The sequence below is a fragment of the Clavelina lepadiformis genome, chromosome 5 (assembly GCF_947623445.1).
Source record: "Clavelina lepadiformis chromosome 5, kaClaLepa1.1, whole genome shotgun sequence".
Lineage (NCBI taxonomy): Eukaryota > Metazoa > Chordata > Ascidiacea > Aplousobranchia > Clavelinidae > Clavelina > Clavelina lepadiformis.
The window spans coordinates 18,580,537-18,594,315 of NC_135244.1; the positions used below are offsets into that span (position 1 = coordinate 18,580,537).

The 13,779-nt window shown below is 37.6% G+C and overlaps 1 protein-coding gene across 3 annotated transcripts; it reads left to right on the forward strand.

Moving 5' to 3' along the window:
• Positions 1-1,164: 1,164 nt before the first annotated feature.
• Positions 1,165-10,463, forward strand: LOC143460302 (uncharacterized). 3 transcript variants are annotated; one of them, XM_076957757.1, is made up of 22 exons: positions 1,165-1,368; positions 1,540-1,585; positions 1,657-1,835; positions 1,981-2,071; positions 2,207-2,392; positions 2,898-3,029; positions 3,140-3,256; positions 3,389-3,577; positions 3,712-3,786; positions 3,909-4,126; positions 4,282-4,366; positions 4,474-4,525; positions 4,652-4,756; positions 5,720-5,931; positions 6,106-6,271; positions 6,513-6,573; positions 6,692-6,798; positions 6,883-6,963; positions 7,671-7,886; positions 8,113-8,341; positions 9,411-9,789; positions 9,942-10,463. In XM_076957757.1, exons 1-22 carry the CDS (start codon positions 1,232-1,234, stop codon positions 10,395-10,397), a joined length of 3,519 nt encoding a protein of 1,172 aa, XP_076813872.1. In that variant the 5' UTR covers positions 1,165-1,231; the 3' UTR covers positions 10,398-10,463. The 3 variants fall into 3 exon arrangements, with proteins under 3 accessions (XP_076813872.1, XP_076813874.1, XP_076813875.1); XM_076957759.1 differs by having other exon boundaries at positions 9,945-10,463; XM_076957760.1 differs by having other exon boundaries at positions 6,895-6,963.
• The last annotated feature ends 3,316 nt before the right edge of the window (positions 10,464-13,779 follow it).

The window sequence follows — 13,779 nt, forward strand, 5'->3', positions numbered from 1 at the left end:
GAGAACACTATAGGCCTAGGCTATAGATCAAAACGGCAAAAACTTTACTTTTAAAGCAGTAACTTCCCAAAAATAAACCTTTTTGTCAAAACTCTGGGTCTAATATACAAGTGTACAACCAGATGACGTCATAATTTGAGTAGCCGGTGTCTAGTATACAAAGGTATCCTGTGGCTGTGCACTTCTATATGAGACCCAAAACTTTAACTTGAAACAATTAAAGAAATTGCGAGAAATTGTTCTTCCCAAAAAGTTACACTCTTTTTCGCCCTGAAAATTCACCTTGTCAACTAAAAATCGGTTGAGGCAATCAAGAGATATGCGCAAATGTCCTATGTCTAAGTGCAAAATGTTGTACTTCGATTTCATATGTATTTGAAAAATTTTATTTTGTCCTTGGGAACAAATGGTAGTTAAAGAGAAAGGCAAGAATTTTTTTCCAAAAAAATGGGTTAAAAACGGTTTCAAGTTAGTGCTATTTAGTCTTCAGTTAAAGCAAATGGAAACTTTTCCTTTAATATTCTCTATTTTGTTAACTTGTTTCTCGAATAAGACGCTTGGCACTAATTTAAAATCGTTTTTGACCTAATTTGTTTTTGGAAACAAAACCCTTGCCCACTTCTTCACTTGCCATGCGTTCTCCAGTAGAAAATAAAACTTTAAATACATATGCCATAGAAGTACAACATTTTGCCCATAGACAATTAGACATGCATCAGCCGACACATGCCTCATAAAGTGATACTGCGGTAGTAAAATTTGCAAGTTACCGGGTTATGGACGAATACAAATTGCAGTGTGGAACTTGCACACGTCTAAACTAAACTGTCTATTTAATAAAAAAGCAGTCTATATAAGCTGTTCAATTATACAAGAACAGAACTATAAATGAGTTGTTATCCACCCACAAAGTACCTGTACAATTTTGATAACTATGTGCAATTGCACACATCTTTTTTAACTAAAAGTATGAATCGGTCGATTACTTTGCCAGCTTTCTGGGAGTCTGGCCTTACTACATCTTTATCATATCATTTCTTCTTTTGTAGTACATTGGCTAGACATAAAATGGTTAATTGAATAAATATGTTAAAGAATATAGGCTATATTTTTCATGCCTGTTTGACTGAAAAAAGTTTGTATTTTGTTTAGCTTCACAAGTTTTAAAATGTTGTGTGTTTATTGTTTTTAGGCTTCCGGCCTTACAATAGTAAAATATATATCATTTGCTATGTCACTTTTGGGTCTGGATCATCCATACGCACGTCATTGGTCAGAGCATTTCTTGACCAATACAAGCCATGTATTGCCCTTGAAGCAGCTTTTGCATTTGCATGAAGATGATATTGACTATTGCAAGCTCGAAAGGTAATCATGATTGACTAAGTACCAGTATGCATCACCGATTTGTTACATTTGATTAATGCTAACAATAACAGCAAATTCGTGGTTAGAATTATTAATATTTAGTAACCAGTTGTAGTCAAATTTAAGTTTTCATCAAAACTCTGATCAGTAATCACTGTTATGTACGTTTAGGCGTCAAAACAAGAATGCTAATGACCTTTCCAGCTCTGACGAAGAGGTATGATACACATCATTGGTGTTACGGTAATTATCGTTATTCTTATACGTTGGTGTTATAATTTTAATCAGGTTGATGTGGAAACATTAACCGATACTCACCACACGATTGGGTCTGTCTCTTGGCATTGTGCAGAGCAGAAAGCTCGAATGCAAATGAATGAATGTGAGAGGCATGTTGCTAGCAATATAAAAGCGGGAAGCATTCCTGGCGAGGATCGTGAATGCTTTTGGGAAGAAAACATTGTTAAGTATGAATCGCCATTTTGCCAATCGCTACTTTATTATCTTTAGATTTAAGAATTTTTTGCTTTATGTATTTGTAGTTTAAGTAAGTAAGCTGTTTGTTTAACCTAATTATCACCATAATCATATATATTCTAACACTTGCTTCAGGCACCATTGGAGTGACACAGCCAAGAAATTGTTTAATCAAACGGTGAAAATTTTGCAAGATGAAAAACTTGCGCGACTAGCTTATAAGGGGGTGAGATATCTTTATTGATAATATTGCCTTGCATTTGTGCAACAGCCAAAAATTATTGCAGAACATTCGAAAACATTTTTATACAATATTAGAATTCTATTTATGAAAAATTGTTTTAAAAGTCAAATTTCTTAGGCCGCCAATGAAATTGTTCAGCGTCGACTTTCCGTTGACAGATCAGCTTCTCGTCTTCGAAGTGCTTTAGCTAATGTTGACTGGCAAGTAAAAATGACACAGTGGCTTCATGCCTTGCTTATTGAAAATCTTCCCACAACCTTGTTGGCATATTACCTAGACATCATGCAGACATTAAGGTCAAAGGTGGGTAACTGCTGGAGTGAAAACATAAATTAATGATAGATAGTTTTAATATAAGATTAGTTTAGATGTGTAGTTTTAAAAGTTGTTGTTAGGGATGTGTCAAATGTTACGTATGAATATTAACCCTTTCTGCTACTCTCTTAAGTCCCAATCTTGTGAGCAGATTTTGGGCCAAATCTTTGTTTTTCTGTAAGAGTTCAACAGCAAAACTTTCTATTTTTGTTTGCTTGAAAGTAAGTACAGTCAAATGGTTGCGACAATAATTATTAATTTGTTGTGTGTGAAAAACAGATTGATTTTTTTTCATTCACCAGCTCGGTGACTCGTTTAAGCTTGATTGCCATATATATACTTAGTTAAAGCAAAGTAAGCACACTCAAATTCTCAAAATATCGAAATCTATTATTCAGTTTTTCAAGAATTCGATTCTTTTTCACCTTTGCGCATTCTTGCTTATTGTCGACTGGAAAATGGATATTTTTGTAATTCTGTGTTTTGTTGCAAGGTACCAACTCTCATTGAGAGAATGATCATGCCCACTCGTGATTCAGGATCTGCATCTACAGAACGACTCAGCATTTTACTTAAAAGACCTTGGGATCCTGCTGTAACGGCTGTAGTGTCCAATATGAAACAGGCACTAAGTTTTTTTTATATTTTTTATTTTACACAACCACATTTTGAAATTTTTATACCATGTGCATCAAAATATGCCCGTGGATTGTTAAATATTATCTTACGTTTTAGAAAATGAACCAGTCTGTCCTTTTCATCGTCGTGCAGTGCAGTGCATCACAATCATCAATGCCTGTCACTTCACGTAGACTTAGATTTTGGAATTCACTTCTTAGTCAAATTGGAAAGGTGATGTGTACTGTTGGATGCACTTAACATCGCTAAATTTTGTGTTGTGTTGTGCTCTGTTAGTAACTCCCATATTACTGTTGCTCTTACGATCGATATTCAATGTTTACAAAAATTTCTGCCCATGTATAGGTAGTACAAGTGGCTTCAACTTCAGATGATGGTGACGGCAGCAGAGATAAATCTAATCCAACCGTTGAGGAGTTGGCAGATGATATGCTCTCCACAATCTGCAAGAAAGTTCATGAAATTTCTGCGCGTCATCCCCAGCGAAAGATAGTTCTTGTTGGTTGGCATGTTACCAGCTTGTTCAACTGCCATGTAAGGATTTTTCAATCTCTAGCCTTTGAATATCTTTCCTGTAACATGTATTTTTTCTCATACTTCATTTTTTGATGTAAAAAATGAAAATCTAAATTTAGGTTTAGTTGAGTTCATCTAACACATTTATGTAGGTTGCATTGTTGGAAGAAGTCGCAGCTGTTATATGCCTGGGATTCCCTATATACACAATATTCGGCCAGAGAGGGGTAGGGCTATAAGTAATTGAGTATGCAGTATAAAACAAAGATAAATTAATCACTTTCTTTCATGGTAATTTAGTTTTACATTACTTCATTTTTTGTTTAATTAAATCGTACACTAATGTCAGGAAATAGACGATGTGCTTTGTGATGTCACCACGCCTACCCTGTTTGTGATCGGTGACCAAACGGTCTACTGCGGTGTTGAGGACCTGGAGGATGCTAGAGAGAAAACATTTACTGAGGCAATCACGTCATCAGTTGTAATTCACGGTGCTGACGATTGGCTTCGTGTTTCAGAAAATCGTAAAAGACGTTGTGCTGCGACCCAGTCAATGATAGACAGGTAGGTATGTGATGGTTAAGCATCCATTTGTTCTAAATTTTGCTTGTTCAAAACTAATGTATCTAGATTCTACTGTAGATTATGCAATAGCCTGGAATAAGTTGGACTACCTGTTGTTGATCAATAAAGCTGTCAGTATTTTTGTTGGTTTTTAGACAAATACTGGAATGCATTTGCGATTTTCTTCAAACTGTTTTTCTTCCTCCCGGAGAGCGAGAGGATCATTTGCTGGAAGTTGGGGTAGGTTTTACATCGATTGGTCTTTGTTTCGTTATTTAAATGTTCGCTGATTTAAGACTTGGTTTCTCAACTAGCATGTAGTATGGTGATATTTTTTGTTTCAACAGACTGCTTCGTTAAAACGCCCGCACAGTTTTTCTGATTTGCATAATCATTCAGGTATAATTTAAATACATTGTAACATTTTAGAAAGTACAGTATATAATCGCAATTACAATTTACCCACGGTCTGTTTCATCAAACTATCCTTGTTTTTGAGTAACAACTGTTGTTCAAAAATAACAGTGAAAAGACAAAGGTCATCTTCACCTCAGTCACTGATGCGCAAATCCAACACTTCAGCACAACTCAGTCAACTATTTTCGCATCAGCGGGAATCCTCAGAAGAAGGTATTTAAATAACATCCCACTTCACTTCGCTTCGCCTATAACATACGTGTCAAACTCCCGGCCCGCTTTACAATAAAACTTGGCCCGCAATGCTATTTTATACATAAAACTATTTCCGGCCCGCGAGATCATCGTATAGTATAACTTACTTTTTTCCAGCAAGAAACAAGATTATAACCAGGGTTGCCATCAGTCTCAACTCAAAAATAAGGACGACTAGAAAACGAACGAGGAATACCACCTTAAACAGTGTACAACAAGAGAAAGCAACCAATGTTCCTAAAAAAAAACAAAAAAAAAAAAAGACACTATCTGCATGTTCATAATTTTGGTATCTCTTTGGTACAAAATGGTATCGTAAGGTGACAAAATGCCCAAAATAAGGACAAAAGTGCCCACCTCCGCCCTAAAAATAAGGACGAAAGTGAAAATAAGGACATTTCTTACAAATAAGGACAAACATATTTTCCAAGACATGGACCTTTAAAATAAGGACAAATCTTATAAATAAGGACGGTATGGCAACCCTGATTATAACAAATCGCACAATACAGCAGCACAGCAGTTGCCCTATCATACGACTGAATAAATCGATTTATTCTAATGCTTGTAATCTGGGCTGCTCTTTTCTTTATTGTTTGTTAATTCTTAAATGCTTTTGCAAAGAGAAAAATGAAACATAATGATGTACGAGAAGAATAATCAAAAATAGCCCAGTCAAAAACATCAAAAATTTGGTGTTGTTTCGCTGCCTGTTCCAATTCATGTTTCGTGTCACGAAACGTTCAATCAAGTTTTATCCTTACGGCCCGCGGTGTTAAATAAGTATTGAGTTTTGGCCCCTTGTGCGATTGAGTTTGACACCCCTGGCCTATAAGATCAATATATCGGCCATAAAATGGGTTGGCCTATTTGTCTTCCTGTTGTACAATAAGCCTGAAGAGTTAGTTCTTGCATTTTTAGGCGGCGATGCAAAACTCCGAGGTCTGTCATTCAATCTCCAAACCGGCTCCGTCAGTGGCTTAACTTCCCTGCCAGGTTCGGTGAACAGTGGAAGGCAAAGAAGCAGTTTCAACTTCTCGTCAAGGAGCATGAGAGTAGCATCGGTGAGCAGGAAGTCAAGCACTGACTCTACTTCTGCTCAATCTCGAAGCATCACCATCGATCTAACAAAGGTTTGTTGATTGATACTTTTTCCATTAGTCGATTCATTTCCTGAGATCTTTAAAAATGCAATTATATTGTCATCATCTAATCATCATAAAGGTGAGAAAAGGCTAGTCTAAGGTAGTTGCAACTATCAGATAAAGGATGTTACCACGTGCTTAGAGATTCACTGATTTTCAAAGGATCCAAATGCACAATTATCATCTGCATTGTCAAAACGGAAGTCACAACTTCTGCAGCCAACAGAAAGTCAGACACAAGCTGCTGTAGCTGCCATATTGGATAATGATTTCCAGAAGTCCGCTGACGTTGACAGTACCATTAGCCAGCCAACACCTTCACATCTATGTATGCTTAACTACCGCCTATTTACTATACGTTAGTTTACATGAGTAGTCGTTATAGTGATTACGTGATAATTTCAATAATAAATCCACGATAATGATATGGAGGTAAACATGCGTTTGTTAAATGGGAAGAAACAACATCATATAAATTGCTGCATCATTCTACACATATAATTGCGTACAATCAGTCAAAACAAGTTTAACTATCGTTTTTGACAGAAGTTTAAATCTTGTTGTTCCAGGTGCTGCCTCATCATCATCTCACACTACCGCTATCATGTCGCCCTCCTCTAATTTCGAAAAGTTAGTACCATCAGCATCACCAGCAATTTGCTGTATCAAAACTTTTAAATCGTTTAAAACCTCCGTGCAGCTGTTTTCTTGTCGTAGGTGATAAAAAGACGAATAAATTTGTGCGCAGGTTCGTAGCAAGTATCTCATCTCAGTCTGATGCAAAAGAAACTGTTCACACAACCGCCACATCAACAGCAACATCAAGTCCTATTTTGGATCCTACTCCTACATTAGGTAAGGTGGACAATGTCGACCCATTTTATAATTAATTAAAGTATATGCGTGAGGTCTGCGTTCAACTTTTGAATTTATGAATAGCATTTTCTAAAGGAATTGGCACATTTTCATCGCAAGTTGCAGCCGCCGCTGCAGAAGCAAAGAAAATCGCTCAAAAACGAAGTAAGTAATAAGGTCTGTGACTTCATATTTTACCTGGTCTGTGTTTTATTACGGTTACAAAGGTTGAGACCAACCACTTTTCCAAACATTCCCAAAAAAAACTTTCTTGGATGACAATATCTTGACTAAATTAGAACTTTCAACCATGAGCATTGCGAAGTATTGTCCGTCATTGAAATTGGTATTTAGGTTATAGACTTTAGAACCTCAAAGGGTTTTAGCAAAACTGCAAGGTTTGCTTTAAGTTTCTGAATTGATTAACACCGGTTTCAAAAATTCGGTCAGATTAACAACGGATCAATATTTATTTCAAGACTGTGACGAAGTTCCACCTAATCGAAGAATACATGTTTTAAATCACAAGGTTGTCCAACACGATACCGTATAAATCTCAAAAAATCTACCGCTAGGTTACGCAAGGGAGCCGTGGAGAAACAGCGTTGTTCGTGCTGTCCTTAGTTAAGAAATATGAAAGCCTTAACAATTCGAACGCAGTTCTCTCCAATTAAACTTCGATCTGAATTTCATTTGAAAGAAAAATATTGAGTCCGCTCTCTTAATGCCAATTGTTTTTAAATTCTAGTTACAATAGTTTTAGTTTCTGCAGTAATATTTTTCGTGGTTGTGACTTACTTTGGCTGAATAATCATGTTAAGGCCAAGGCCAATGACTTTTACCAAAGGCAAAATATAAAATCCCAATTTCAGGTTTCAAGCCGCTTCGTGAGTTCAGTACAATCGATCAATCTTCCATCGTCTTCTCCAGGACACACAAAGAAGAGAGAGAGACGCAACAGGCGACCGCCATCCTTGAACAACTCACCAGCGGACTCGATTCTGGGACGAGTAGTCCAACTGCAAGTCCCTCCACATCACCGGATTCCTATCGCGTGGATCAGACTCGTGGAAGCAGGACAATTGGAGGTAAGATCCCTAATAATGATGAGAAGTGTCTTTCTCTGTTTCTTCTGATGATGGAATTTTGATGCATATTTAACATCATCCAATTTCGAAGCCTCATGACGTAATTTATATTTATCGTTGAACTGACTTGTTTTTATTGAAAAGTTATTCTCTGCTTGCTCGTTTAAGCATCAAGTTCGTTCGGTTAGAATTTGCAAAGATTTGTTTAAGCTTCGATTTTTCAAAGGCTTTTCCGCACGGAAGAACTCTGTTTGTCGGAAAAGCCATGACGGTCCGCCCTCCGACGGCCGTTACGCTCAAGGCGCATCCACCGCACGTGGGCGTGGCAGTAAGGTGCGCACAAGGGTCGGCAAGTCTGCACCACGCAATGATGATGGTCTGACGCGTACTACTGCTGCGCCAGGGAAACGATACGCCACATCATTAAAAACAGAAGGAAAGTCCTCTGTTGTGAGGTTGGTTGCAACAAGTAACTAATGTTTAAAATCAGACATGAAGTCTTCTAAAGCTACTTGTGCAACTGCGCGCATAATCAAGTGAAGGTCACGTATGTTTGGTTGCGGCAACAGCTTTTAAACCACTTGGCCTTGTCACCTGCTTTGTGGCGGATGACGTGCCGGTTTTACTTAAACTCTGGTGACCCAGAGTATGACAAAAATCTTGTTACAAATATTAGCAATAACATACAGTCAACATTCTCGTAAACACATGTAGGCCCGAGTAATATTTTCATAGTCGCAATTCAAGTTAACCACCATGATGATTAATTGTGGTAACTATTCACGTTTCTTGATGTCCAAGTCAGGGTGTGGTGAGAACTGTTGACTTTCAGATCACGATTATGTCTCGCCAAGTGGAATTATTTGTCCAAGCTTTCAGTAAAGCTTATGGCTGTTAAGTCTGCTCCTCACCGCACAAACTTATTTGTCCGGAGATTTCAAACCAACCAAGGTCGACCAGGGAACAAGTTGTCAATTTCGATCCAGTCGTGGTTTTGGTGTTTTCCACTATCACTAATGACCCGAAACGGGCGGCCTTCTTTTCAAACTTTAATAAAATGATTTCTTATTAAAAGGCGGAAAGTCTTGCAATTCATATTTATTTTTAAATCTTGTGAAATTCCGCCGTGCTCTAAACTCAGTTCGACCCCGTGTTTAATAAAGGCTGATGTTATATTTATCGTGTCCACGAGGCTACAAACACGACAGACATTTCCTGCGAAATTGTTTTCTTATTTTGCCTCCATCAGGTCATAAGACACTTTGCACATCGCGCCCTGCCCTTTCATTTCCGAGAAAATTAATTGAAAGACTTTTTCAAAGCCATGACCTGATGTTAACCATTGTTCTTACAATAGAAGATTTGAAAAAATTTAACGCAGGATGAGGAAATTTTCTAATAATAGACATATTTTGGTTTTTAGTTTGCTGTTAGCTTCCTTTGTTGCCAATGTTTTGTAGACATGACTAAAAATCGTGAATTAAATGTCACATCGACACATTTCTTTCACTTTATATATTTTAGGTACGTGCTGACGTCATCGGGATTGACAGGCGTTCTTGCGTCCCGCAGGGGAGGCGCCAGAAGGTTCACCCTGATCCCGGAACAAGGAGCCGGATCTCGTCCTCCGGCTCAAACTTCCCCCACGAAATCCTCATCACTATCGAAGATATTTTCTCCGGGATCAAAACGCACCCTCAACTCTTCCCCTGGTGCCATCAGGAAGATTGTGCCGTCATCAACGGAGTCAAAAGAGTCGGTGACCGGATCGTCGGCTCTTCATGCAGATAAAGTCTCCCACTCCTCCACTCCTTTTGTGGACATGATCCTGGGAGCAGCCAAGAACCTGGGTGTTCAGCCTCACTCTACGCCAAAGAAACCAACTGTTGTTACACACTCGCAGGTTAAATGTTTGTAACTTAAGTAGTTTTGCTGATCAATCAACTTAAATTAGCAATATCTGGTCAATTTTTAATTAGATGATAAGTTGGGTAAAATTTTGCAGTACCTAATTGCTTTACCTTCTTTGCTTTTACACGTTCCACATTGATGTAGAAGACGATCACACGCTCTGTGGTACCCACCACTTCCCCAGTAGGTAAGGTCATCTCTCCTGCGATGTTGCAGCAACAGATGAAGACTCCTCTCCTGAAGACGAGCAGCGGAAAATCCGTAGTGTACATCCGTGAAAAGGCAAGTCCGCCCTCTGCCGGACTTCCGAAAAATCAACCCGTCGTTAAATCGTCAAAAACCGGCATTATTCAGAGCGGGAAAACCCTTACCAGGGTCATCACGAACAAGAGCGGGGAAAGGACCCTTTTAAGCATCACGAGACCTCGATCGGTTTCAGCAGGAAGTCCAAACGCCCCGAAGACCTCCGTAGTTAGCAGGACGGTTTCCGATGCTACCGAAGACAAGACTGCCACCGTGCGGTTACCGTCGGTTGTAATCTCGAAGCTAAAGCGGGAAGCGACAGTCACCACCAAACACAGCCAAACTTCGTCATCGTGAAAAACGTTTGCTTCAGTTTTCTTAGAGAGATCAATATTTCGACTAAAAATAAATTTCTTGATTAAGTGCAAAGCTGTTAAACTGTCCGTTTAGCACTTTTTTTAAAATAAAACAATTCAAAAATTTATGAAACCTTTACGTTTAAGCATCGCTGTAGTGAAATGAACATCTTTTCTGCTCAAGCCATTGCTTTTCCCATTCTGTGGCACAAAAAGCTTTTCAAAAACTTCGAGACAGCGTGTCAGGCTTATAAAGTAAAATGTTTTCAATGTGATTGCTTGACTTTCCTGTTTGGGTAAATTGAATTTTAAGACCGCCTTTGTCAGGAACTTACCTGAACGACCCGCAGAATTTTCGGTTGAATTATATCAAGTTCAAGACGAAACGAAGAATCAAATGACTTGTGAAGTTGCTAGTCAGGTGACCTTCACCTAGTTTTAACGATTCTTAAACTCTGAAAAAAATTCAGTATATCGGTGAAAGGCTAAGTTCACACTTCGCTTAAGTTGTTTGATATGTTATGGCTAGGAAGTCATGCCGCCCCGCCATCGGGGTGAAAAGTACAAACCGCCTAATTTTAAAAAGCGTACAAACTCTTTAAAGTCGTGAGGCGTATAGTGGAGGTTTCCACCATGTACACCAGAAATAAACGCAGTATAACCTACTTTCCAGCGTATGTTAAGAAATCTTTCACCGACATATTCCATCATTACAGTAATTGTTTTTCTGTGCGTATAGTCTACTTGCAAAAATCTTCCATGAGATCAGAAACGTTGCATACAGTCAAACGTCAATTATCTTCACATTATAATACTGTATTCTGACATATATGAGTCATGCTTCACAAGCACACTGAACCTTCTCTGTGGTATTGGTTGTTTATAACTTTGCAAAATCTGACGCAAGGTAATGCCAAACATTTTAGCAATACATTTTGAAAAGGTTGAAGTGTTGTTTTGTGTGACGTGCTTGTTCGGAGGCGCAATCTAAAGTGACACTATTTGGTTAAGTACATTTCGGTATTTAGAGTATAGAGTGGCTGGAGAGGTAGCCCAATGCGTTGTTTCTCATTAAATTCAAATATATAAGTTGCTCGATAGACAACGGTTATCGCAGAAATTTATCCTATTTCCAAGAACCTGAAGTGATATGGAAAAAAACTCCGGTAAGCCACGAATCAATCGTCATCTAATGGTCATTACATTTGGCGGAATATCATTTGTAGTTTTCACGTTGTCAGGTCAAAGCGAAATGTCGTTTTAACACCCTGCATATTGTGTTAGATGTAACTCGTCTTCATATATTGAAATGGTCAATGTACTTGCTGTACTACTAGCTGCGTTCATTGTTTAAGCTGGTCATTGTCATATTGCTGCACATCAGTACAGCACAACGCTCCAAGCTTACCTCCTAAAATAGGCGGAACAGGGTTGACTGTTGGTTTCAAGCCAAGACCCATGTCTTTGCCCAGTAATGAACATAAGTATAAGAAAGGGGTTCAGTTAAGAAATTAAATCATGTAGTCATGTTGTTCTTGGATTTTATTTGCATTTTCGAAAATATTTTCGACTGCAAACGTAGCAGTCTCTTATGAACAGCAATTTGGCATTTTTGTTACCATATATGAAAGCTAACTAACGAAGTTTGTTGAGTGTCCCCTATTTGACATCATGTATTGTGTACATAAGCACCTTCCGTAGCTAGCGTGTAAGATTATCCGCGTTCTAGCCTATTGGTTACATTTCCTGCACACTTGCATGCCAAATCAAGCACACCTTCCTTTTTTACGCCTGACGACGCTTTTGGTATGATTCAATTTTTACCTTTAAAGTGCGTTTAGCAGCGCTTTTGATGATGACAAAGTTTTAATAACTATAAGATTCCATCACGAAGCTCTTTGGAAGAGTGACGCCGATGTTCAAGTGTTTTACACTTTACATTTTTTTAATTGAATATTATTGTTTGAAAACCGAGTTTTTTAATTAGTTTCATGAGAGTAATAAAATGATAGCAATACTGAAGGGGTAATATGAACAAAAATGTATAATATGCATGTAATTTTGTTTCAGTTCTCGTGTTTTGAGAAAACAAAATTTGAACCATTAACCTGATGTTTTGACCAGCCATGACTGTATTCACAGTACCTTATAACTCTGCAAAAAAGGTTGAGCATTTCATTTATACTTCATAGCAATTTGGCTCACTGCAGTTTTCCAAAAATCAACATATCACACATTTTTCTAGTTTGAAACTTGCCCATAAGGTACGAAAAGTTGTTACCGAGGGTAAATGGCGACACCAGTAAGAAGTGGGTTTACCGGTTCTGAGTTACTTGTTAAAAATGTGAATTTGGTTACGCGTAATGCTGTGATTTTCCAAATGAAGTTGATTTTAGTATGCTACCAATAACGCCATAACGTTAAAATCGCACAATCAAGTTAATGTTATCGCTGTCTTCAAGATTCAAACTGTTGGTCAAAAGTCTGTATGTCATTTACAACGTCTTGAATTGCTGTCGACGCCAATAGCAAACTACAAAAGTAAGGAAGGTTATTTGTATTAACATCTACGTCAATCTGTAAGTACTACTGTCAAAAACAAGACTTCTTGTTCCGCAGAAACTTATTTTAATTTATAATTAGCGTCTTGTTATCTTTTGTGAAACATTTTCTCTCAATGTAACCTAAGTATCTTTATACATGAAATGGTTCAAATTATATTCAATTTCCACTCAGAAACTTTTAATTAAATCGTCTGCTCAATTCCTTGTTAAAATATGCGAAGCCATTTTATTTATTAGTTCTAAGAAACTCACCACTTTCCTTGTCAAGACAAATGCCTAGAACTTTGTTTAACGGTGACATTCTTGAATTTATTTGAAACATTTCTACGTCGCATCACGTGGTAGAAACGACTCTATAATAAAACGTTTTTCCGTCACTCAAAATCGTAAAACGTCAACGTTATCTACAAAACTGCCCATGGTTAGTGTTGGTGCATGAAGCGATTTTACAACGATGTCACTATATTCTTTGCTTGCTGGTATGTGCAAGTTTCAAAGTAAAAAAATACGAGAAGTAATAATTGCACAACGACCCCAACGCCCATGATTGTAATTACGAACAAAACCTTTTAGAATTAATACAAATTGCTTTCAAAACATAAACCGGTTATTTTATTGTTGAATTTTTAATTTTCTTTAATTAATTATTACGGTATAAAAAACAAACTCCTTAATTCGATTTTCGTGCATTAGAACAATTTGCAAACTTTTTTAGTGATTAAACTGTGTGTTATTTAGAAAAACCGCTTCGGGGTTTATTCTTTGCATTCAATTAACAATTGCTTAAAAGGTTCTTCGCAGCAATTTGTTTAACTTGAG